Source organism: Lutra lutra, chromosome 4 (genome assembly GCF_902655055.1).
Source record: "Lutra lutra chromosome 4, mLutLut1.2, whole genome shotgun sequence".
NCBI classification, from domain to species: Eukaryota; Metazoa; Chordata; class Mammalia; order Carnivora; family Mustelidae; genus Lutra; species Lutra lutra.
This window is the reverse complement of record NC_062281.1, coordinates 105,462,887-105,490,200: the sequence shown is the minus strand read 5'-3', so window position 1 is coordinate 105,490,200 and position 27,314 is coordinate 105,462,887. Positions and strand designations below refer to the sequence as shown.

At 40.5% G+C, this 27,314-nt stretch overlaps 1 protein-coding gene across 7 annotated transcripts in view; it reads left to right on the top strand.

Moving 5' to 3' along the window:
- Nucleotides 1–27,314, top strand: part of NTNG1 (netrin G1) — a 344,911-nt gene that overhangs the window by 249,862 nt on the left and 67,735 nt on the right. For all 7 annotated transcript variants that reach the window (XM_047727940.1, XM_047727937.1, XM_047727939.1 and 4 more), the window contains exons 4-5: nt 12,332–12,504; nt 23,679–23,705. In XM_047727940.1, the coding sequence (XP_047583896.1) occupies nt 12,332–12,504; nt 23,679–23,705 (200 nt within the window). The remainder of the gene's footprint in view (nt 1–12,331; nt 12,505–23,678; nt 23,706–27,314) is intronic.

Genomic DNA, 27,314 nt, shown 5'->3' with positions numbered 1-27,314 from the left:
GTTACCCGCCAGGATCATGGTAGAGCTAGGACTTGAACTCAGACTTCAAGTTCTTAATGTTGTCCTATTTCTCTTTCAGAATCTGGTTCCTTGAACAATGATCATCTTTATTTCTGAGACTGGAGACCCCTAAGTTTTCTGTTTTCTCAAAAAGAATGAGAATGTAAAGGTTCACCATGCATATCTTAAGTATCTAGGGTCATCTATTTGTCGATAATTGGCCTTGGATTGGTTTAGTTTTAATTTAACAAGCTCTTTACCTCCCAATCTCTGGATTGATTGGTCATGCAGAGAACAGTGGCAGTCTCAGTTGTGATAATTATCTTGTTATGTCTTTTATCCTTCTGTGCCTCTTATCTAACCAGAGTCCTCATGAGTGTAGTAAACAGGTCATAGGACACCATCATATACCTATTCCAATCTTGGACAATGCATTATCCCAAATTTATATGCTCCTTTTTTTTATTGTACTTTATAATCATAGTACTCTAGTCTCCCTGGCAAGCTTTAGAAATAGAAAAGGGATATTTTTAATATTATCTAAAAAACCAGTAGTTTAGTTGAGTCATGTGATCTGATGTTTCACTATGGGTAAGTTTAGGGTTTCCAGTAAGGTTTAAGTGGAACTTTTAGAGCATTTCTTAAATGCTATAAGGATGACCAAGTCATTTGTTGCTTAAATGTATAAGAAGGACTTCTGGTCCCATCAATTTGGGGTGGGGGGGGCAAATAAATTATGTATATTTTAAAAGATGGTAAGATCCCAGTGTCTGTGAAGATCTCAGACTTTATTTTATACTCCCAGAGAAAACTGTGTAACTGTATATTTCCTTGTTTAAAAGAAAAATCTAGGGGGCACCTGGGTGGCTCAGCTGGTTAAGCATCTGCCTTCAGTTCAGGTCATGATTTCAGGGTCCTGGGATCAAGCCATGTCTGGCTCCCTGCTCAGCAGGGAGTCTGCTTCTCCTCTCTCTCTGCCCCAACCCCCACTTGTGTTTTCTCTCTCACTCGATCACTCTCAGTCTCTTCCAACTAAATATATAAAATATATATCTTTTTAAATTTAGACCAATCACTCCTCAAAAATAGTTCTTCCAAGAACAAAGTTCAGGAGAGTAAATCCCCCATCAACTAGGGGCCTTATTAGCTACTCGGCATATTGGGAAAGTGTTAGAACAAAAGCTATGTGGAAACCTGCCTTCTGGCTTTGCAGGGTGGCTAACAGAATCCCCCTCTTTCTTACATGCTTCTCCTATAATACAGGAATGCAAACACAAGTTACATGTCCAGCCTATTTATTGGTCTGTTAGTGAGTGGCTGCTTTCAGTATCTATTTCACATGGAACTTTGGCCATCACACAGTTTATAAAAGTAAATCTTCTGAAAACATTTTGCTTACAAGTGGTAACTACTTTCACATTCCAGGTTTTATTCATGAAGGAAGGAGTAGGAGAATGCCTGAAAGATTTAAACCCCTTCTTTCATTTGATAGTTGAAGAACTAATCTTTTGCTTTGAAGAACTGATCTTTTGCTATAAGATAGAAATGATAATAGCAATAGCTTATATTAAATTATTAAGTGCTTACCAGGTGCTGTGTTCAAATATAAGTTCAGCTGTGTATAAGAGAGGCTTACATTAACAGTGTCTTAAACAAAGTAGAAGCATATTTCTGTCTCCTTTCTCTTGGAAGTTAGGGGCCCCAAGGCTGGAATGGTGGCTCCCTATGGACCCACCTTCCCCTGACTGCAGTGAAGGCTGCCCGAGGGCCCAGTTTCCACTATTTGTGGTTACTGCCATGGTCCATGTAGTCCAAGGTGGCTTAACACCATGTTCATATTCCACAAAGTAAAGTAGAAATGGAGGAAGGAGTGTGCCCAAAAGGAGTATCAAAGACATCACTCCCACTAATAGGCCAATGGTGGAACATAGTCACATGGCCACACCTAGCTCAAGGAGTTGCTGGGAAATGTAGTCTTTATACAGGGAGGTTATGCACCCAGCTGAAACTGTAGTGATGTGGAAAAAGGAAGAATACATCAATTAACAGTCTCTGCTACCTTGTACTGTATCATTTAAGGCTCCCAACAGCCTCTCAGGTAGGTATTTTATGATCCTCATTTTACAGAGGAGAAAACTGAGCTGAAGGAACCTGACTAAGTACCTGCTAAAGCCACACTCTTTGACCTCAGAGCCCAAACTCTTATCCAATGTTTTCTACCATCTGTTTTGGACAAATACCATATTTATTTCAGTTTATGTTTTCATTTATTTAATATAAAATTCAGTGGCTTTTAGTATATTCAATAAGTTGTACAACCCTCACCATTATTGAACTCCTGAACACTATCATCACTCTAAAAGAAAACCCCCATCCATGAGCAGTAACTCCTCATTTGCCCTCTCCCCAGGTCCCAGGAATCTCTCACCTACTTTCCATCTGTGTAGATTCACCTATTCTGAGCATTCCCTATAAAGGAAAGCATACATTATGTGGCCTTTTGTGTCTGGCTTCCTTGATTTAGAAATGTGCTTCAAGGTTTATCCGTATTGTTGCACATACCAGTACTTCATTACTTCTTCCCCCCAAATAATATTCCATTATATGGATATATGACATTTTGTTTATCCATTCATTAATTTATGGATGTTTGGGTTATTTCTACTTTTTGACTATTATGAATAATGCTGCTGTGAACATATGTGTACAGGTTTTTGTGTGGGCATGTTTTCAGTTCTCTTGGGTAAAGACCTAGAAGTGGAATTGTTGATCATATGATATCTTTATGCTCACCTTGTTGAAGAACTGCCACTTTGAACTTTTTCAAAGTGGCTGCACCAGTTTACATTCCTACCAACAATGGATGAGAGTTGCAATTTCTCCACATCATTGTCGACATTACCTATTGTTCATCTTTTTAAATTATAACCATCCTAGTGGATGTGAAGTGGGACCTCATTATGGGTTTAATTTGCACTTCCCTAATGACTAGAGATGATAAGCATTTTTTTGTGTGTTTACTGGCCATTTGTATGTATCTTTTTTTTTTTTATTAACATAATGTATTATTTGCTTCAGGGGTACAGGTCTGTGAATCATCAGTCTTACACAATTCACAGCACTCACCATAGCACATACCCTCTCCAATGTCCATCACCCACCCCCCCATCCCTCCCTGCCAACCCCCAGCAGCCCTCAGTTCATTTCCTGAGATTAAGAGTCTCTTATGGTTTGTCTCGCTCCCCAGTCCAATCTTGTTTCATTTTTTCCCAACATACCCCCCAACAACCCTCCACACTGCCTCTCAAATTCCTTGTATCAGAGAGATCACATGATAATTGTCTTTCTCTGATTGATTTATTTCACTTAGCATAATCCCCTCTAGTTCTATCCACATCATTGCAAATGGCAAGATTTTGTGGGATTTGGGGTGGCTGCATAGTATTCCATTCTCACAACTTCTTTATCCAGTCACCTGTGGATGGACATTTAGGCTTTTTCCATAGTTTGACTATTGTGGACATTGTTGCTATAAACAAATGGGTGCACGTGCACCTTTGATCACAGTCCCAACGAGGGCTCCATCCCCCACCCCTTAGCCCATAGAGTGACATCTCTCATGGAGCAGACTTCTGAAAGTTCCAGTTTTGTGCTCCACTGCTCTACTGCTTGCTGGCAGCTGGCCCTTACCCATCACAGTCTCTCTTCCCATATATTGCCTCAGATTCACTTCTCCTCACATCCTACCTTCTAGAAAGTGGTCACTTTTCTCCTCCTAGAATTGCTGTTCTTCTCTTCTGTCTCCTGTTGAGTTTGTAGGTGTACAGAATGGTTTGATAACTATCTAGCTGAACTCCTGGGACCCGATGATATTTAGCTCTCCTACTCCTTCACCATCTTGCCCCCCCCCCCCGTATATATCTTCTTTAGAGAAATATCTTTTAAGATCTTTTAGTCATTTTTTAACTAGCTTTTTTTTTGGTCCCTTTTATTATTGTAGTTGTAACAGCTCTTTATACATTCTGGATTAAATACCGTTTTGACTAATAAGTATAAGCAGCTTTTAACATACATTATTTAATTATTATATGATCTATGAATCTGAAGATCAGTTGAGTGGACAGAATTCACAAACAAATGGTCAATTTGGTTTGTGAGTATAGCTAGAACCTTAGTGCTAGTCAGGTTTAGGCCAAAGACTGCTAAAGAAAATATAGATGAAGGAGAGGTTTGCACAAGGATCACACCCATGATATTAGTCTTCCTGTTCATCAGAATTTTGACACACTGGTGACTCAGCAGGTCTTCTCAACCCTTCTTCTCCATATAAATCACACGGCCATCTGGCTGAAGTGCAGATCCTTCTTCAGGGAGTCTGCAGAAAGCCTAAGATTTGTAACAAGCCCTCGGGGTGATCCTGAAATGGCTGGTCCAGCGACCACAATTTAAGCAGCAAGTGTTACAGTAGAAGTGTCAAGATCGCAGTTTAGAACCACAAGTCTACTTCTCCCCGTGAACCAGTCTGCTTTCTTATGCCTCAAATAGAGTGATGTCCTAGAATGAACCTGGCCTTTGGAATTGACTCTTGACTACCACTTACCAGAAGTGTTTCTTTGAGCAAATTGCTTTTACTGCTCTTGGCCACACTTTCCACATCTGTAAATTACAGGTACTTATACCTCCTTCTCCCAGCAGTAATGAGGATGAGGTGAAATAACGTAGGGGAGGCACCTATCACAGTTCCAGGTATACAGTGGAATGTGGTGTTTTCTTCTTCTGCCTGCCTTCAGTGCTAAGGAAGGGCTGTCTCTCTGACCTTTTAGTGCAAATACAGCATTGTCAGTGGAGAGACAACTCAGTGTTACCACTGTACTTTCTTATATTGTTAGGATTAGATGGAATATTGTTACCAGAGTCCAGATCTTGGGCCCCACAATGGTAGAAATTAGGCCAGACCCAAAAGTCAAAGGCACAGGCAAGGCTCTATTGGGGCTAGAGCTCTAGATGCACGGAGGTACAGGACCAACACATAGCACTTAAGCCAGCCTCTTTGAATAAACAGGAAGCCCTGCTTATACAAAGTTCTCCCGGAAAGTTCCCACTCATGTCTGTTATGCTAATAAGGGAGAGGAAAGTGCCTTGTCCTGATTGGTTGGTTTTGGCAGGCAACTCAGACAGCTAATCGGTGCTTTTTGGAGTGGAGGTCTTTCAGGTTTGTGGAGTCTTTTGGTTTGTCTTCCTACAGAATAGGTCTGCGGCTGTTGTTTTTAAGTTAGGCTTGCGTAATGGGCCGCATTCCGGTTCTGCGCTGAGAGGTGGGTCAGCAATAACAGCCCACACAATGTGCCTAGGCACCTGCTGTTTCTCATGTCGGGCTTATTCCTATGGTCCCTGGTGGTCTCAGTGGCATGCTCTTCACGGTCGGTAGTCAGTCTATGTGTGTTTCATCTTATTGACTCAACAAATTCTATGTTCTTGGAGATTAGGACTCTGTGTCATCTTCTGGTTTTGAATCCCATGGGCTTTCTCAGGGCATTATGCAAAGAATACGTTATGAATTAAGGCTTACAGAATGAATCAGCCCTTTTCAGTCATGGTAGTAGCAGTAGTAACTATAGAGATAATAATAATTGAAGCTAACATTTATCGAGAACTCTCTGTCAGATACGATCTTCAGGGCATGTGTACATTAGCTTTTCAATACCCAGAACTGTTCTTTGAAACACATCTATTTATTGTCCCTGTTTTCCAGATGAGGCAGCTGAGGCCTCGCCATACTTAGAAAGACAGCATTCCACTTTTGTTGGTAAGAGCAGAGTTCTGGAGGCTGGCTACCCACGGTTTAAATCCTGGTTCTATCTCATACTAGTTGGGAGAGATGGGTTTCTTAGTTCGTCAATATGCAAAAGCATCATCTCTAATTAGTGCCAATCCCAAAGTATTGTTGTAATGTTTGTACAAAATAATGTGTGAAACATGCAGAAATACTGAGCACAATGCCAGGTACTTGGAAGTATTCAGTAAACATTAGTTCTGTTTGTTTGTGTGTTTGTGAAGTCCCTTATCCAATGGCCTCACAAGTCATTGGCAAAAGTGGGACTTGAACCCTGGGCTGACTGCCTTCATAATCAATAACTCATAATTTCTAAATGATGTTGCTGCAGGTCCCCATGGCAAATAATGTGTTGAGGTAGAAACCAAAATTTCATATGTCAGAGTGAAAAGGAAAAGGCCAAGGGGCTGCAGAGGCAGAAAAAGTATGTGAAAAGCACTTTATATTTATCACCTTTTGAAAAAGACATCTTTGAAGCTCCAGTGTTTGCGCTAACTCATTTTCTAGAAGCATTTATGTAGCTGCTGCCCATCCAAGGCAGAGAGTGCAACCAGAGGCTGATCCAGGTTTTGTAAGGCCTGAAACTTATACCCTTTGTGAGTGGAAGGGTATTTTCACTAAGGAAAAACCTTCATTGGTTAAAAAAATGCAAAGATATCTCATTTGTGAGTATTACACAAAAGCACATGACCATATGGATGCATGGTTAGGGTCTTTCCCAAGGACTTGAAAGGGCCCTGATGCTAAACTTCATTCATTTTATGGTGATTCCTCCTCTGGAACAAAAGTAGCCAAATCCTGGACTCACAAGGCAGCAAGCCTGGCTTCCATTCCTGTTTTGCTTCAGAAAGGGCCAGTTCCAAACTTCTCTGTCTTGGTACCTCTATTTGAAAGACTAGTAATAGATTATATATATAGACCTCTAACTCACAGGAAATTGTGGTGGATAACATGCTTCCCAGAATAAATATATTAAATTATCTTGTAAAAAAAACAGGCAGACTGTATGGGTTTTTCATACCTACTGGCAGGTGGCAGAGATCTAAACGTTGGAGGCTTTTTATAAGCAAGATTAAATTGACTCATGACAGCTGGTCACTAAAATACAGGAAGTGCAGACCTGGTTGAAAGCAAGAATACACAGGTTTTCATCACTTGCCTCACAGAATAGGACTCAATCTTTTTGTAAGTGTGTCTTAGCAATGCCCTTATTTAACAGTGTGTGCACTGTGTCATTTATGCACAAGTGGATCTTCCAAGTGCATGCAAGTCAATTCTATCTGCAGTGACTTGGTGTGAGTCCTATGTGTGTAAACAGAATCGGTGAATAGGCTTAGCTCTCCAGAACATCAGATACTTCGCTGCAAGCAAAGCCTGTTAGGTATCCACTTGTGCAGCTCCTCCCCCACCCATAGATGTGGGAGTGGGATGACTGTGGAAGTGGATAATGAATCTGCCAGAGACAAGTGGAGGCCACGGAAATCTGCCCTCCACCCCATCACGAGGCTGGAGGTCACAGCCCCAGGAATTGAGAGCAATCTCCCAGCATCGTGACATCCATTTTCTTTTTCTTTTTCCCCCTGCTGGAGGAAAACCCAGTCTGGCAGGGACTCTAAATAAAGAATTTCAGCATCTGATTGGAATGAGGCGAACAGCCTGAGCTGGGGGTAATGAAAGGGAGCCATTTCCCAATCCCGAGCAGTGATGTGATACCTCGGTGTCCACTTTCACGGGCTCAGGCCAGGCACAACAGTTGTCACAAGGATGGAGGAAAGACAGCCCAAAGCTGGGCTGGTTCAGCACATTCACTGCTGAGGAAGTTCCAGTGTCCACCAAGGCCCAAGCAACATTGCCAAACCGCCTGAACCAGGGTGGTCATCCCTGAATGAGAAGTTGAAGCTGAAGGATGCACATTCCAGGATAATTATACCACACAAATGCTCTGCTTTTTTTTTGTTTGCTTGTCTCTCCTCTAAACTGTGTTACTTTCCTGAGTATTTCGGGGATTTTTTTCTTGTGTTAGATTTCAGGCATTTGACAAATTCTCTGGAGTTTAAATTAAATAGTATTTACAAAGTCTTACCAATTTTATAGAGTTCCCTTTGCCCATCACAATGTCAGTTATGAAAACCAATGATAATGGCACGTGGCAGTTTTTAGCATATGTCATGGAGTGTTTGAGTACAATGCCTATTAATTCTCTATTTTTAGTCCATTACCATGCTAGACATAGTAGGACAAACCCATGATGTTTCTGCTTTCAGAGAGTCTACTTGCTTATTAATCATTTGTTTATCAGGCAAATATTTTTTAGGTACTTATCATGTGCCTAGCACCCTGACAAGTGCTGGAATGTTGCACTAAGTAAGGCAAACATGACTGCTACTTCCAGGCATTGACACTCCAGGAAAGATGAGAAAAGAAGCAGCAATGACAACACGGTCTATGTCTAAGGCAGAGATCACTTTCTCACATGACTGGCCTTGCCAGGGTCACAGGAGCACATAGGAAAGGCATACTGGTGGGTCAGAGAAGCACTCAGATAGTTGATCAGTGGATGGTTTTTGAATGTCATTTAGGAGCCAGGCACTGAAATTTACAAGTTGACACCTGAGTGGTAGGTATTTTGCAGATGTAGAGGTAGTAGAGTAGAATGTTCCAGGCAGAAGGAACAGCTTATAAGATTATCTGAAGGCAAACTGTGACAAAATGAGTAGTGTTGCTAGTGGTACAGATGAGACTGGAATAGGGAGAAGACACCAACTTCGAAGGGACTTGGAGTCCATGTTACAGAGTTTGGACTCTATTTTGAGAAAAGTGACAAGTCTTTCAATGATTCTAAGCCAGGAACCCCAATATTTTTGTGTAAATGATTATTTTGATTCTTGTGTTGAGACTGGGCTAAGGAGTAAGCTCTGTTCAGAGGCCATTGTAATAAAGCAGGTCAAAGATGATGGAGTTCTCAACTAGGATGGTGGCAATGGCTAGAACTGTATGTTTTTGAGAGTTATCAAAGAGGAGGGATCTCAGAACTTGGTGAGAGATGGAGCAATGACAAGTTAGATATGATAGGAAAGAAAGAGGGAGGCATTCTCAACCAGCTGCCTGAAAGTTGATGAATTTACTAAGACAGAAACCCTAGAAGGAGGAATAGGAGAGGGAAGCCCCAGAATTCAGTTTGCCATCTGCTGAGTTTGACATGCCCAGGAGAGAGCTCCATGATGGAAATGTAGGTAACAGGATTTAGCAACATGTCGATCAGAATATCTTCACCTGATAATAATGGAAGGAGTGGTTCTATGGATCCCTATGGTTAACAGAGAATCTCTGAATCTCCTAAAATGTTTTCAAATGTTTAAGCTTATTTTGCATATGCTTATTATTTCAGAGTGGGGAAAGATTATGGAAGTTTGCTTTAGAATGTAAGTTTGGTATAACTCAAAGGCTTTAAGGACCACAGAGGAAATTGAAGGGACAACCTATATTAAAAGTGTCCAAAGAGGGGCACCTGGGTGGTTCAGTCGGTTAACCACCTGCTTTGGCTCAGGTCATGATACTAGGGTACAGGGATCGAGCCACATATCAGCTCCCTGCTCAGCAGGGAGTCTGCTTCTCCCTCTCCCTCTGCCCCCACCCCCAGCTTGTGTTCTCTCCATCTCTGAAATAAATAAAATAAAATAAAATAAAATGTTCTAAGAGAGTCACTTAGGCTGACGGTACTGGGCCAGGACCCCAAGAAGAGCACATAAAGAGAACACAAAGAAGAAGAGGGTTCTGAAAATGAGAATCCACCAAGGGCAAAGTGTCAAGGGAAAGGGAGTGGTCCACAGATTCAAATGCCATCAGGAGATCAAATAAGACAGAAAAGTATCCATTGGATTTTCAACAAAGAGGTCATGGATGATCTTGGCAAGAGAGGCCATGGTTGGTGAGAAAGAGAAAGTGAGTAGACGATGAGAAAATGGGAAATGCAGGTATAGGAAACTCAAGAAAGGAGAGGAGAGTGTTAAAAGAGGTAGCTGGAGGGGCGCCTGGGTGGCTCAGTGGGTTAAAAGAGGTAGCTGGAAAAGAAGACCAGAGTCCAAGGTGGGTATTTCTGCCCTTAGGATGGGAGAGATTTATGCAATGAGTCCACATTTTAAAAGCTTAAAGAGCTTTTAAGTAACAACCAACCAAACCAAATACACAGAATCATTTAAGGAAATCAGAAGAGAGAGCTCAATGTGTCTACAGTGAGCAGGGTAGATAACAGGAAAGAGTGAACTGAGTTGAGCCTTAAATGATTAGCTTTTGGACATGTGAAAATGAACCATTAATTGGAAGAAATCTGAGAGAAATAAGACAAAACAGTCACCTAATTTCCTTTCACCTTCTTTTGTTAGTCAAAGAATATTTTCTCAGCAAATACAGAGCCTTTAAAATGGAAATTGCCTGTAAGTCAGAAAGTGACTTCAAGTATGAAAGTATTAACAGTTAAAGGATATTTCATCCAATTTACAATTACTACTTGTATTCTTGGTCTTCCCATATAAAACAAGCATATTCTTGGGGTCATGTTGTTCATTTCCTCATTTGGAATTTTTAACAGCAGATAGGGTGCTAAATCAGTGTAAGTTGGTGCTTCTGTCACCTAGGTTTCTAACATCTTCCATATGCAAAAACACACCCATAAATAAAAGTGCTAATGTTGGAAGGGGAAAGATCCTTTCACAAGCAACTTAACACAAGTGACTCCCTGCATAGAGGAAAATGTTATAAGACCTAGCTCATAATTAAACACTGTCTATTTCACTTAACTGAATTATTTTTCTCTTATCTTTTTAGAAGACTGTATGTGTGTTAATATTAAAGGTTCTGTTTATTTGTTTAAATTTAATAGGTATTGTTTAAATAGTAGCCTTTCAGCTTATTACAATTTATAACTATACAGAGGGAAGAGTATAGCTACAAGTATTGCAAATTGTAGCAGACCTCTGATGAAGAAGTGTGATCTTATCCAGGAAGGTTTGGGGAGTGGGGAGTGGGAATTACATTAGGGGCTACACCTTTTAGTTAGAAGAGAGGCCAGTAGCTCTCAGTAATAGTCTTAGTCCGTCCTTCACTTCCTTGCCATAAGTTTGGGTCAGTGTTCCAAATAGATCATCCATGTACAAGACAGAAACTTGCATGTTGCTATACAGACATTATAGAAACCAACATCAGTTCTTAAAGAATCTTATTTTCCTATCAAGAAAGACTACTGTTACTTTTTCCAATTCATGATATTCCCCACAAAGGAGAGCAAATGTAAAGCCCTACAACCTTTCCTTGTTTTTATGTAATTTGGCTTTCTATATTTTTGTCCTAGTTTCTAGAAGAGGCAGGACTAGTTTAAAAATGCACACACATCTACAGACAGACAGACACATACACACACGTAACATTTTCAGATTCCAACTCTGACAAGTCTTGATCCTTTATCCCCCATCTCGGGTGTCTTAGTTCTCCCCTGTGTGTGGACACATTGCTTCCTGCATACACCATTCTGGCCTCTGGTCATGGTGATCCTGTCAACCTAGGTTTTACTTTCCCAGAGGATGTGGCTTCTGCTTGGGATATTACAATTTATAACTTGCTACCTCAACAAATATCCAGTTGGCCTTTGCAATTTTACAGTGCAAGACTTTGGGTAGGGGAATGTATTTTTGTGGAAATTGCATATTCCATTGTTGCCTCTCATATATCACAGCTCTCTTCACAGGCACCGAAGGCAAGACATTTGCTAATGACCTCAAACCCCTGCCACGTATAGTCTTTTTTTATTTTCTAGGCTTCTAAGCATCTTTTATCTGAGTCATTTGGACCATTTGTGGAAGACTTGTAATTACCTTATTTGCTGTGACTAGGAAATCTAAGGACTATTCAGATTGATTAGAGGCCTTGGCGGGAAAAGCTTTTGATCTGGAGTAATATCATTTTAGAGCCCGGAATGTGGGTTCTATGATTATGATCTGCGTGGGTCTATAAAATAAGCCTAAACAGCAAATTGTCTTCATGGTTATCTTTCCTTTTAAACAAATAAGAATTGTGTTTCTGGTTTAAAGAAAAACAGAAGATAACATTGCTTTTCAAACCCAAATGAAATTGTCATAGATTGCTAATACCACAAGAAAACTGCTCACTGGTGGCAATATTTTGGACACCTATTGGGAAACCCTTGATTTTGTAGTACAATTGTCTTATGGGACCTTCAGGCTTCTACTGAACAGAATGACTAGTATTGGGATTCCTTGAAGGGTGGGATGAGACAGATGATATCCTAACCCCACCTCTTCCCCCTTGTTGAAAAGATTCTAGCGGTGGGGCCCGCAGATCTACATTTTGCCCAGAGCTTTTACGTAGCAATCACTGTGGGGTGTAAGAGCCGCCACCCCAGGAGATAGGTGGGTAAAGCCTCCGTGACCGTGATTGCTAAGACCAACTTGACTTACAGTGAACTCTTGTCTCTCTCCTGCTTAGGTGCAAATGTAATCTCCACGCCACTGTGTGTGTGTATGACAACAGCAAACTGACCTGTGAATGTGAGCACAACACCACAGGTCCAGACTGTGGGAAATGCAAGAAGAATTATCAGGGCCGACCTTGGAGTCCAGGCTCGTATCTCCCCATCCCCAAAGGCACTGCAAATACCTGTGAGTAACTTTGCTCTCTAACACCGTATTCTGTGCAAGATGAGCTGACAGTTCCTCTCAATTTCACTTGCAATTGTGCTGTTCCTCTTACGGCTATCCTATTCCTCTTCAAAATGCCGCTAAAGCTTTAGTCTCTATTTCACCACTTGTAAGCACATTTTCACACTTGGATCATCTGTTAAATTCAGTCTTCCAACATTCACATCAAATGGGTTGGGAAATGATGGAAATCAGGAGACATTTTTTTCTAAGTGGATGAAACAGGAAATGTTTGCTTTCCTCCCCAAATTAATTTCCTATTAAAATAACAACAGCCTTCAAAACTCCCAGTGGGAACTTAATTTTAGCCATAGGCCACTCCAGAAATTCTCTAAATGTTTCTAATCCCATTTCCCCTACTGGGTAACTTGAGGGATGTTTTGTCCAGAAGATGCTTCCCTGTCCGGTTTTTACTACAGCCTAACTTCGCCTGATGAATTAATTGGCTTTTTCCGAATGCCAGCTGTTGAAGTCATGCCTGGCTTGGATCCTGTTAGTAGAGCCACCTTTTGATTACCAAGCGTGACTGTGTAGGCCTGCAGGTACTACATTAAGAAAAGGAATGTCTGGGGCACCTGTGCGGCTCAGTGGGTTAAGCCTCTGCTTTCGGCTCAGGCCAAAATCGGGCTCTCTGCTCAGCAGGGAGCCTGCTTCCCCCTCTCTCTCTGCTTGCCTCTCTGCCTACTTGTGATCTCTGTCTCTGTCAGATAAATAAATAAAATCTTAAAAAAAAAAAAAAGAAAGAAAGAAAGAAAAGAAAAGGAATGTCTGAGTTCATGTGAAAAGAGCACAGGCCTTACTTGTGCTTCCAGGAACCACGAGAGATTCCCCCATTACCACCCCTGTGCGCCCCACTAAAATCCCTGAAGATCCAGAGGAAGACATGCTCTGACACGCTCAGGGAAAGACATGATTATTTCCAGAATAAACTCCCCAATTCCATGGATGGACCCATTAGCCACTTGTGAAAGCCCAAGGTTTGCCCTCTATCAAAAGTAGAGAAAGGGTGAGGTTGAGAACATACCCATAAAGTGAGAAGTAACAGAAATAGCAGGACAGTGAGCAGTGGGAGAATGAGGGCTTAAAAAGCCACTGGCTCTTTGTGAGGCTGAGAATGTTATCAGGTACTTCAAAGCAGCAGCTGTGAGAAGCCAAAACCTAAAAACTAATATCACAGGAACCAGGACCTTATCAAGTTAAATGTAAGAGTAATGGAGCGAGTAACAAGCCATGAAGTATGGGGGCATGAAATTATGATAAAATTTCTATGAAGCAGAACAAAATATTCTTCAAAAGATTAAAAAAAAATCTCTATTTGTAAGGGGATTCCGTTTCTTTCTGTGTTAAAGAAAAAAAAGTCTAGCTCCTAAAATTAATACATAAAGCTCTGTTGAGCAGAAACGTTGATTTTTCAAGGCAATTTTATTAACAGAGACTCTGGGCTGTCCTCAGTTGTTCAGGGCCATAGACTCATGAATTCAGAAGGAATCATGAGGTTATTTGTTTGCGAGCTCCTGTGCCTGACTACCAAGAATCCCTATCACCACACTTGTCACATTTACTTTAAAGGTTTCCCTAAGTGGAGGTAGCTCCGATTTCATTTTCAGTGTCTGCTGCTTCTTTAGGGTGACAGGATGGAATGGAGGAAGGTTCACAAACTCTTGTTGGCATTCTGGTTCAACCTCAGGGCCAATCAACTTGTCAAGGTGACCAGAAAGGCAGGTGAGGCCGAACTCCAGCTGCGTTGGCTCCTATTCTCACATAACAGTTCTTCAACCCATAAATGAGCTTCAAAGACTTGCGTACTTCAAGACATTTTCACCGGGGACCCCTTCTTGCACCATCCGAGCTTTTTCACTGCAGTGGGTTTTTTGTTATATTCTCCATGGGAATGATGAATCTTTTGCATATTGGAGAAGATCACCAATTACTCCCTGGCCAAAGGAATGCAACCTCTTGCAATTTTCTTTGTGGTCTCCACTGCCCATCTATCCCTTAGTTTTTACTGGCCTTCTCCAGACTTTTAGGCTTTTTCCCATCTTGTTTAAAATACGAAGGTGACAGAGGGACACAATGCCCAAGGAGGCTCAAGTCAATGTTCCAGTCTTCAACATGGCAGAAATTAGATGAAGGATTTCAGAGATGAGTCTTGCAGTGGAAAAACCTTACAATGGCAAGAAGGCCTTAAACTAAATGTCTGACACATCAGACTGTGCTTTCAGTGTCGGAGGATGAAAATAAGCAATTCAGTGGCTTAGAACACAGGTTACAGGTTCAAATACAGTTTATCTATTCACTGGCTGTGTGACCTTGAAAAAGTAAACTAACCTCTCCAGCGCTCAGTTTCCCATCTGTAATGCAAGAATAATAGCAATTCTCACCTCCTAGGGATTTTAAGAGAACTGAGCAGGCTACTGCATGTAATATGTTCAGCATAACACCTGTCACAAAATAAATGTTCGAAAATAATTTTAATTTTAGGACTTTTTTTCATAAGGCATGCTTCTTCATTATTGGACAGTTTTAATTGTTATAAGACCTATGTTTTAGTAGTTAACTGATTTCTTGAGTATCTCATCATTTCCAGTGAGCTTTTTCTCTTTAAGTAGCAAAAGAGCTATATTGACCCCAGTTTCTTTTTTCTCCATATTAACATCATCAAATTCCATTTCATATAATAAGAATTTCTTGTCTCTTCCTGGGTTGCTTGCCTTAGAAGTCTTCTAATTTTTTAGTGTGGAGATGTCAGCCAACATGGGACTTCTGGCACTCTTATGATTCTCATTTCATGCCAGCTTTTTCTTACACACAAGCATACATGTGTAAGTCCTTGTGGAGTAATACACAATATTTTTCTACATATAGATGCTGAAAACTCAACAATCAACCTTTAGAAATTATAACTCTAAGAAAGTTGTCTACACCTCTGCTTCCAAAGGTGTGTTCTATGACCTTTTAAAGATTCCATGCCAAAGAAGTTTGGAAAATGCTATAAACTATAATGACTCTATGACTTTCATATTACCTTATTAAAAAACATTTGAGAATCCTATAGTAAAGTAACTTATTTTACTCTGTGTTTCCCAAACATAAATGTTCATAGAACACTTAATAACTTTCTATAAAACACTTTTTCGGGGACCTTCTGCTTTAAGCAATTTCTACAGCCTAGTGATAGAAATGTCATGAAGATAGACAGAAAGCCCATCCAGTTCCACTGTATTCAATCTTTCACTTTCTTTTTACCTACACAGTCTAATATTCTTCAAAGAGAGAAAATTAAATTGGTCTGGCATTGACATTATTTGTTTGTTCAGAAATCCAACTCGAATTGTTACACAATATCTAGGGCTCTTCTGAGTAATGCAAAGTAATTTGATGATCATTCTATTATTTTCTCTTGTATTAAATTCGCATTGACCAATTTATATTTTCCCAGGTGTGCTCATGTGTATGTCATTATTCAGACAATTTCCTAAGTGCTTTACATGCATTAGTTCATTCTTAACTCACAGCACTCTTATAGATGCCATTAGTTTCATTTTATAGACATGGAATCTGCTGACTGCTGAGCTCAAGTACCCCGTTTAAGGTTTCCACCACTTGTCAGGGTGAGAAGGAGGATTGGAACCCACGTATGTCTTGACTTCTAGGACTGCACTTATTGCTTTTCAGGTTCACGTATTGCTTTTCAGGTTAAAGTTCAGTTACTTCCTCTGTTCTCCACTGGGGTCTGAACCTTTTGACACTTGCTTAGATAAGCCAGCCTTATCTAAACCTGATTTCTCCTACTTCTCTTCCTGGATTTCTGCTTGTTATTTTTTTGCCTTCAAATGCTCCCTGTCTGCCCTTGTTTTCAAATTTTCAAGCTCTCCACACCGCCTCTTCTCGGTCTACAGTTTTTTTTTCCTTGTCCTTTTCATCAGTTCCTGTGGTTTTAGTTATTAGTGACATTGGCTTAACAGTAATCAGTCAATTACAGCCTGGAATACTTTCCGTGAATCCAGACCAATTTTTCCAGCTGTCTAGGAAGATCTCAAAGTCAACATGCCAGATACTGGATTTATTCCTTTCTCCAATTGCCTTTCTCTCACTCTTTATTATAATTCTCCTTTTTCAAGATTACTCCTCTAGTGCAGCCTACCTAGACCCTCCCTGGCAAAATCAATTGCTCTTTTCACTCTAGATTCTTTTTTTTTTTTAAAGGTTTTATTTAATTATTTGATAGAGATCACAAGTAGTTAGAGAGGCAGGCAGAGAGAGAGGGAGAGGAAAGCAGGCTCCCCGCTGAGCTGAGAGCCCGATGTGGGACTCAATCCCAGGACCCTGAGATCATGACCTGAGCTGAAGGCAGAGGCTTAACCCACTGAGCCACCCAGGCTTCACTCTGGATTCTTGACACTATATGTACACTTACAATCGGTTGACTTTCTATAACCAAAATTGTAATAATAATAATAATAATAATGGTAGCTTCTATTTATTAATAGAATAACCATTGGATCTTATACTTTGTGAAGGGCTTTAAGTGCTTTCTTACATTAAATCCTTACAACAGTCCTTATGGGGTATGTACTATTTTTATCCACATTTGACAGATCAGTAAACACAGCCACACAAAGATTAATAAGTAAGTTGTCCCAAGGTCCCACAGCAAATGCATTACAGAACAAGATTTAAACTTCAGTCTACCTGACTTCAAGAGCTAAAATGTTAGCAATTTGAGAACTGAACCATGCTGTATTCCTGGCCTTTATAAATGTCTGTGGGATCAACTATTTGGTGAGTGAATAAGTCACCCTAAATAATGCTGTAATGTGCCCATGGGTACATTGACCTCCCATCCATCTTCCCGTGTTTCCTAGAATGTGTGGTCTTCATGGCTCAAGAGCTCTAACACAAGGGTCTTCAATCTCTGACAGAAAGAGTTAGTCAGCTATCTTGGAGGAAACAAAATGGGAAAAAGACTCACTTTTTTTTCATGGTTGCTCATTGGCTGGCTGATCTTCACAGACCTCCCCAAATGGCATTCATGGCCTCAAGTGACTTGAGCACTGTCAGGCTCTGTCCACCATCCTTTGAGACTCAGAACCCCAATTCTATCAACACAGTAAGAGAGCACTGTCTACTCAGAGCACTTTCCTCATGTGTAGGACCCCAGCTGCTGGCCCAATATCTAAAACCAGAATACCAAATTATTCATGTACAACCACCAATCCACAGTCCTTATCTGAAGCTCATGGAACCAGGTATAATTTGGAATTCAAAATTCCAAAATTAGGATTTCATAATACATATATTGTAGATGCATAATTTAACCATACCCACAGCACAATATGATGTAGCACCACTTAATCAAACATTTTAGTATTTCTGCAGCAAACCTGTTATTATTCTCACCTCATACCCCTTCCAGTCATGTTTTGCCACCAAATTAGTTCAGAGTATGGTATGTTGTGCTGCAGGTGAATTTTAGGGGAAAAAGAGAGAAAAACCTTTAGTTTTCAGAGTCTTTTTGTTTGTTTTTGTGTTTGGTGATTGGAGATAAATACAATAAACTAAGGGGTAGTATAGAGTGGTGGTTATAGGCTCAAGCTCTGGAACCTGGACCTCTAGATTCAAATCTTGTTTCCTTCCCAACTGATAGAGACGACCTTGGGCAAGCTCTTTGTGTTTGAGTTTCCCCCATCTGTAAAATAAACCTGAGTGCTGACCTCATAAGGTTGTCATAAAAATTAAATCAATTAATAAACTTAAGGTATTTAGAATAGAGGCAGGCACATACTAAGCACACAATAAAGTGAGATGCTATTGTCATGACAATTTCACTGAGATCTAACACCATGGACTCAACCCAGCCTGGTGAGTAAATTCTCCCTTTAGAGACAGCAACTATCTAGGGAGATAAGTTGTGTCTAAATCCCAATTTATTCATCCAGAACATGAAATAACTGTGATGGTATTCAGAATAGTTAAGTTCTTATGACCAGCGTATTCTGTCCCTTGTAATTAAGACTCTTCCCAGAGCCAGATAATAATCAGAAGGTTACTTGGTGAGCATGGGACAGGAAAATATGACTCGAATGCCAATAACATGAGGCTGAAACATTCTGACACACCCATCCTATCACACAGTAAGCTTCCCTAATGCCAACAGAACACTGAAGGTCTAAGAGCTTACAGGGTACCCCTCCCTCTTCCTGAGACAATGCTAGCCCAGTGCTCCTCTTTCTATGCTTCCTCCTTCTCATTGGCTGTTCTCCTGTTCTTCACATATGTCAATAGGCTACCTCAGGCTGCTGTCACCACTGCTTCTGTTGTTGTAAGATGACTTTAGCTGTCTTTGATTGGATCGTTTATATATTGATTCCATGGTACAATTCTATGAAGGCAACTTTATTTCCCTTCACTTTCAAGTTCCTAGTAGACAGCTCACTATACCTCCTATTAACACAGTGGTGCCAAGGACCAGGGCTGGAAGGACATTGGAAATAATTCTCCAGATTATGAATGAGGCTGCAGAATGTTTTCTTCCTCATCACCCACCCACCCACCAACTTCAACTGGGTTTTTTGGAGCTCTAGCTCCTGATGGCTGTAGCCTGGATTCTTCTGAAGACCTAGTCATCTACTTGATGGGCTTTTTCTCAAGCCATCTGTCACAACAGGGGCAATATTTCCTCTCAGTTTGAGGCATACCAAATCTGTGTCCCTTCTGATTTCCTCCATGAAAAGCTGCTGACTTTGCTTTGATTCTCAGAAGGAGTTATGGCTTTTAGCACTGCATCAATCTGCTTCAGAAGATTAGGATGTTTATTTTTGAGATCGCCATCACATTGCCTAACTGGGCCCCCTTTAGCCATTTACTTGGTGGGAGAGTTAGTAAAATAGCAAGAAGTAGGAGAAAGAGAAGAAAACAATTATATAATTCTGCTAAGTTCTCATCCTCTTAATTGCAGCAGAATTCCTTCAAAACAAACATTAAAATAAATATAGGAGTGGGGAGGGCCAGTGGAGAAGGAACTAACTGAAAGAGCATTTACACTGAACACTGGCTCATTCTTTTAGTACAGGAAGCCCTTTGGTTATTCAACATGTGTGTGTGTCTCTGATTGAAGTACCATTTCTCTTCTAGAAGAAGCAGTAGTATTAAACTCATGTGCCATGTACTACAGAACCTTCTGGTGAAGTTCATGCATACCTGGGCTTTATTTCCTCTGTGCAAGTTGAGCAGTGTCTCAGCAGACAAGAACTAGGAATTACCTCTTCCAATGTTGAATAGAAAGGTGTTGACTTGGACAAGCCTCTTGCTTCTGTTCGTGCCTTCAGTTTCCTCTTTTGCAAAGTGGAGGGCTTGATGAGATTATTGCTTAACTCCCTTTCTGCTCTTCATTTTTAAATGACTCTTTCTGAATTAGCTTATCTGGTATCCTGCTTCCTTTCTGTCTGCCTATATCATCTCTTTATCTTTCATGAGTATTTTTGAGGTTGTTTCAGAGAAGGATTTCACCTAAGAAGCTTAAATTTCAGGATTCCTTCCTAGGATCCTTCTAAACTTAAAAAAAAAAATTAATGTCATATTTAATTTTATATTTTAAAGTTAATATTCTTTTTCTCAAAGAGAGCTCCCAGATTTGGATATGCTTTAGACCCCACAACATCTGTATTTGCTTCCAGGGCAGCTTAGGGAAAAAGACAAATACAAATAAGAATATCCAAATAGGAGTTCAAAAAGAAGATGTGAGAGAAGGAATAGAAGGTAAATAAGCCAAATAGGAAGTGAGTTTACCCAGTTGAGCTCCAGGTTGTGTTTTTTAGTCTCTTGACTTCCTGGAAGGCAAAGTTGTGAGGGGCATCTGTACATTGTATAACTGTGGTTATTGGAGTGGAGGAAATGTTCAGAGGGAACAAACATATCCACGCATACTGAACTCTGAGAGATGTTTCAGTGAAACATTTTATATGGGACAAGATCATACCATGGCCAAAAGTATTTTCACTAGGATAGAAAATTCTTGGTTACCAGTGATAAAGTTTTGCTCAAATACACTCGGGCAGCTCTTCTGTATCAGGCATTGTCCCAGGAAGATACTAGAAATACAGAAAAGAACGAGACATGGTGATTGCCCCTCAGACCTCTCAGGCAAACACAAACAATTATAAATGTAAGTTGGTAAGTTTCTCAGGGAGGCCTACCCAAGGAGGTGTGCGATCACAGGGAGTGACTAATTCACATCCAGCAGATGAAGAGGAAGGGAAGAGATAACCTCCAAGCTCAGTTTTAAAGGTAAAAATATTGTTTACATAATGCTTGTCACTTCACAGGGAATGTTAACAAAAACAAACCTGCTAACGTGTGTCTAGAGTTTCCCTGAGCCTAATCTGACTTTCATTACCGTGGTTTATAGGTGCTGTCTCTGTTGTCAGACATCTGACAACAGAGACAGACGCATGTTGTCAGAGGGATGCATCAATACATTCATTGATGCATCCCTCCAAGACCCCCAAAGAAACCCACCTTTCATGAAATGAATTGTAGCCTTCTTGTCTTATTCCTTAGGCATCTGACAGACATCTCGTGGCTTGTTTGTAGCCTTTTTAAGGCATGCAGTGGGCTTATTAAATTCTTTAGTTGTCTATAGGGAACAAAAAGCAAGGTGTTTGACCATTTGGGGAAAAAAGTAACATTTGGAAAATATACTAATGGGCATCCCTTGGTGTTCAGTTATTTGCTTCTTCAAAAATCTTTATCCCAATGAAAAGTTTAAAAATTGTTTCCAAGCAATTCCCATTTTGCAGCAGTGGCTAGAAAGGAACTCACCTGGCAACACCTCAAAAAGTTGTGAGCCACAAAATGAGGAAGAGGATGAATTTCCAGCATCCAAAATGTTAGGGAATAGAAAACATCTTCATGAGGAAAATAAGATCACATAATGGCCTCGCCTCGAGAGGCTTGTCGAGCTGCAGTGAACCCTGCTCCCCGTGCTGGCATCCCCAAAGGAAGGAAACATTTCGGCATCTTCCTTGAGCATTCTGCCGCAGCAAGTACTGCATCAGACAGTCTTGCGGGCCGGCTCGCCATTGCATCTGGCCAAGCAGCCTGGAACTTCACCTTGCATTATGCATGGCTCTCTAACTCCGGTTAAGTTTGAAAACGCCCGGAAAGTCTCTTCCTGCCACCCTAACTCCCATTCTCTTTGACGGATTACAAAAGGCAAGCGGTTCCAATGCAGCAGGGTTTGCAATCACGGGGAACTTTGGAGCTTCTGCAGTTGATACTAAAATTGTGATGCTGCCATCATACCTCACTCAACAGGCGATTTAGAAAAAAAAAAAAAAAAAAGAAAGAAAGAAAGATTCAGTACCAAGTCACTGTCAGGCTATATCGAAGACAGTCTGCTGAAGTGTGGGGTCAGAAATTCAGCAGCCCTTTGAGGAGATTGCATTCAGCTTGAAATTCGGCTCAGAGAATAAGAGTTAAAACAGATTTCCAGTGTGGGTGGGAGAGTGATCAGTAATTAAGCTGAATGACCCTAAACTCTGTGCATTTAAAATCAAGAGATTTTTGAATGTACTTTATAGCTAAAGATAAAATTTTATTCCTCTCAAGTTTGTTTGTTTGTTTGTTTTTTCACATCATAGTAATCTTTAATTCCTCCTTCTCCCCTCCCTATGAAGAAATAAGACAAGATCTTTTGGGTTTAAAGACTACACGGCTCGAAATTTCTGAGTGAGGTACAGTGATTTAACCCATTATGTTAAATGTTAAATGTTAAAACAAGCAGAGGGCAGTTGTTCAAAGATAAACACAAAAATAGAAGTTTAATGATTCCTACATTTACCACCTGTTAGGACTACACTCCAGTGAATGTGGAGAAAAGGCTGCACAGCTCATTAACAGGTATCACTTATTGGCTACATGCCATGTGTCAGACATTTTTATGGATTATTTCATTCAGTCCTCACAGCAGCCCTGTGCAGTTGATATTATTAACCCCTTTCTGGTGGTGAAGAAACAGGTCTAGAGAGGCTGGGAACTTGCCTGAAATCACCTAGCTGATCCGTTGCCAAGCAGTACTCTCACTCGCTTCTGCCTGAGTCCCATCCTCTGCTCCCATCCGCACCACGACCCAAATTTAGTGGAGGAGATGTAAATCTCCAAGTCTCCCTCAGCCATTCTATCATAGTGTTGCTTGGTTGGTGGGCCAACTGTATCAATAAAAGTACTCCGTAGCAAGGATAGGTAGAGTACACACTGCCCGCCAAGTAACACTTTGAGTACTTTACATACATCTATTTGTGTATCCTTGCAACAAACCTAAGAGGTAGAAAACCAAGAATAAGCAGCTTGCCCAAGGTCACGCGGTCAGTGAGGGTAAGAGCAAAGCTTCAAACCCAGACAGCTGCTTCCCTGGCCCTTGCTCTTGGCCGGGAGTTTTCAGGGGACAGACTAAATTCCTATCCACGTTTGTACCAAGCCCACTGCATTCTGAAATGGTCCCACCACCTTCACACAACCTGTAAGTTGAAGTAGAACCTGGGAGAATGGCTGAAGTCCATGATCAATATGAACAACCTAATGTATCCTTGAATTATTCTTCTCAATTAAGTTTCTATTACAGAGCTTAATCCACATATCTGACATGTAAAAGAGGACTAAAAATGACAGTTCTGTGAAATGAATCAAATAAAAGGCCAAATGACTTTCAGCAGCTAACATATGCATATCATAACACATCTAAAGAGATCTGGTGCCTACGTGGGTATATGTGTACAGGTCCACATGGTGTATATTTGGCACTCTGTGCCCAGAACATAAGTCTAGCTTAAAATCTGTTTTGAACCACGTACATGTTCATTAACCTTACAGGCAGGCACAAAATGTTTGATGTCATGAAGCTTGTCTTGAACCAGCTGTTGAAGTTGAGTATTAGTTTTCCAACCCCGCTAAGTTCAGGAGTTCTAGAACGAAAGCAAAATGGTTTGGATGGATGAATAGATATCTTGCTTTTTCGTGCATATTTCCTGATGATCTGAATGCTATTAAGTGTTAAGTTTCTGAGATGTTTATATTAAGTTAACGATGACATGTATTAATAGCTAACCATTTTTCTTTATTGTTTTCTCTCTCTCCAGGTATCCCCAGTATTTCCAGTATCGGTAGTAAGTAAAAAAAAAAAAAAAAAAAAAGTCACCAAACCAAGTCTAGGCTAGCTTTGTTTTCTTGTTGAGCTCCTAAGGTCTATTTTCCCAGTGTCCATTTCTGATGTAAGAGGGTATTTTCTTTGTGAATTGAACCGTTGTGTGTGTTCTCTGCACAGATAGGGTGAGAGCACAGATAAAATAATTATGAGTGCATAACTTCTCTGTGGATATCACAGATATCACAGTACCATGGCTTTCCTGACTGCTTTTGACCAATGAAGGCTACCTTCACACAGGTGCAATTACTTAGGTAACCATAGCTCATTTAGCAAAAATATAAATAGTCCTATTTACCTATGCTTAGTAACCAACAACAAATTGAACTTTCTCCTTAGGACTGGATGTGGATTTCTCCCATAATTTTTAAAAGCAGAGAATGAATACCAATGAACACTTTAGACATATTCATTAGAACCCAATGAAAATGCCATGAAACCAAGGGGAGGGAATTTTAGTAATTTATTATGCTCCAATCTTTGTGAAGGCCTGAAAGAGGCAGGTTGGTGATCATTAGTCTTTCTGGGGGAATGAAGAGGAAAAAAATCAGAATGTCCATTTCTCCCTCTGAAAATACAGTGATCCATCTTCTCCTGACTACTTAGGTTGAAATATGATAGAGAACTGGGTACAAAAAATATATGCAGAATTTAGGAATCCAGCTAGTAGAAATTCCTGTGAGAAATCTCTTAGTAGAAATAGAAGCAGTTGAAAGAGAAATCCCTCTTCAAGCTTCTATGAAACATTTCTCCAGTACCATTGCATAGAGCATTCTCCCGGCTATCGTGGGAGAACCAGGCTGTAGCTCCTTATTCACATGTAAAACAAAGACACCCCAACACCAGGCCTGAAATGCTCATTAAGGAAATGCCCCACAGCTTCGCAGAGAAGGACCTTACATGTTCTTACATTTCACACCCATTCTCTCTGATGCCTAAATCCTTTGCACGACTGCTGAATAACCCATTAAAACCAGAGTGCTGAGGAGACAGAGATTAGGTACTGCACGTGAAGACAAGAGTTTTCACTGTGGTCTCACCCGTCACGGACTTCATCATGGGTGCTGGGCCACCCAGGGTGATGGCAGTATGAACAGCAGTTGTTGAATACCAACATCCATCTTCAGCACAATACTCTGATAATTTGGATAAAACAGCTTCCTACTTCTGATAAATGCACAGTCAGGTCTTCCAATCTGCAAATCGAGCCAGTTTACTTAAGCTTGGAAATAGACCTGGACACAGATTTGTTAAGCACTAGACACGCGAAATGCCATGAAAATCAGCGGCTTTGTAAATAGAGGTAGTGTTCCCCTCATTTCAGATACCAGCCTAATTCTGCAGCATGGTCTGTAGTATCTTGCTGAAATGGCATCAGTGCTGCAGACTAGCAGGGGAAACCTTCAGCAATCATAGTCTCTGTGATCTGCTTTAGTATCTCCCCTGGGATTTGTCTAATTGTGTGAGTATATATGTATGTCATGTATACATACACACAGCCCTCCCACAGCAGGCTCCTTTCAGGCCTTGACAATTTCATTTACATATGCCTCTTAGAACAAAAGGGTACCGAGGGGAAGCCAGCTGAGACGGATTATTGAGGCTGCCCCAGCGGGGTGACCTGTCAGATTTTCAGAAATGGATGCATGGAAAGTAGTTCTTTGGGGCTGGGGTGTGTTTCTGTTCTGCGTGTCGGTCGTGTGTCGCATGGGATCACCGACTGTATTGCTCACTCAACATCTCATCCGGCCGTCTCCACCACGTGCCCCATCTCTGAGCATCAGCAGATGTTGACCTTTTACACACTGAGTCAGGAAATTCCAGTTTCGTTTTGCTTTGTTTTATTTCAAAATCAGTGGTGACCTGAAAGGATGCTTTGTGGTGCCTTTGGAAAATGTATCTACCTTTTTGATCAGGAGCCTAGGAAAATTTAATTCCTTAATACGGAACCAAAACCCGCTAGCAAACAAAATGATAGTTTGTAACCTGCCTTCCTTATGCCTCTGGCTGCTCTGCTTGGAGTGCAGTGGGGGTTCCCTCAGATTTCTCCAGCAAACAGGGTGTCAAAGGTGCCAGGAGTCACCCAACATCACACACAACTAGCTTGCCGATTGCTGGCTTTAAAGTCAAGAGATTGATTATAAAAGCCATCAAACAGGATAGGATCTTCTGGGCTTCTTCTGTGGCATTCGCACCTTCCTTCTTTGTGGGCTCATAAGGCGCTCATTGGGTGCACTAGTGGATTCCTTTCCTCTCCAAAGGGCAAGAATTCACACAGAGATGACTTGCTGCCTACTCTAGAGGGCACAGGAATGGGTTTCCAAAGTATACGCCAGAGAAGAATGAGTTGCTTGAATTTTTAACTAAGTTTGGGTGGTTGCCAGGGCTTTTCCCTTTATCCCAGAGAAGGAATCAACCAGCATAATTGCAACCAGTATATAGACAATGCCATTATAACAGATGTAATACCCGTGAGACTCCCATCATCAAAGCATATCTCAAGGAAAGTGAATGATACATACCATTGATGTAAATTATTGATGTATGTAACCATAAGTTCACATACATATATTATCTACACAATGACTAAAGATTTTGGAGCTGTGATAGGTTTCAGTATAGATCTCAAACTGTCAACACCAGTATTAAGGTTCAAATGCATGGACAGAGTGGCCATCCTTTCCGATCATCTGCTAAAAATATTTTTTGAAACAAATTTCCCATTAAGGTCATGTGTACCTGCTGTTGTCTATTTTTTTAGGAAATAGGTTTCCTAACCATTTCTGAGTTCCTTGATTTAAAACTTAGTCATTTTGATGTGCTTTGGCCATGGCTGAAAAAATACTGGTGGTATTGTCAGCAATTAATGAATCCCAAAATAGATCTACAGTCATTTGAGCCTTGTGATCTCTGTTTTTACTTTACCTAATGTGGCAGTAATTCATTCAGGTTTCATTTTTTTATGTATACAAAATGTAACTTATGCTTAGAAGTAAACATTCACAATTTTATCCAAGTGAACATTTGTTGATGCTGAAGATACCGATTAATCATTGGTTTGGTGTGGATGTTTTTGCTAGAGTGATAAACTAATCATTACCTTCTAGCATATATTATCTGCTCCTTAGTCCTGAAAAGCAAGTGATTTCACTAATTATGTTAAACAGTATAAAGACCATAATTAGAATAAGAACTGGCCTAATGTGCAAATAGCTTTGTGTGGGTGATTATCACTTAAGAAAGGAGATGACAGATGAGTCAGAGATTAAAGGTAGGGCAGCCATTGACATGAAAGATCACCTCAGGAAACACCATTTCAAACAACTTGGCATTTTTTAATAAATAAAAATATGTCTCAGGATAGCCACAAAAGAGAAATGTAAACATTCTGGGGAACCAAGGATACATTATTTCTTTAAATTACTTTTGAGTGATTGAGCTCATGGCATATAAAACATAGAATATTGATGGAGGAGTTTGTCCCCTCCTCTCTACCTCTTTCAATTAGAAATAATGGTTTACTTCAGGGAAATATTCCATTTTCCTGTTTTCTCTTATAATGAGCATTGCC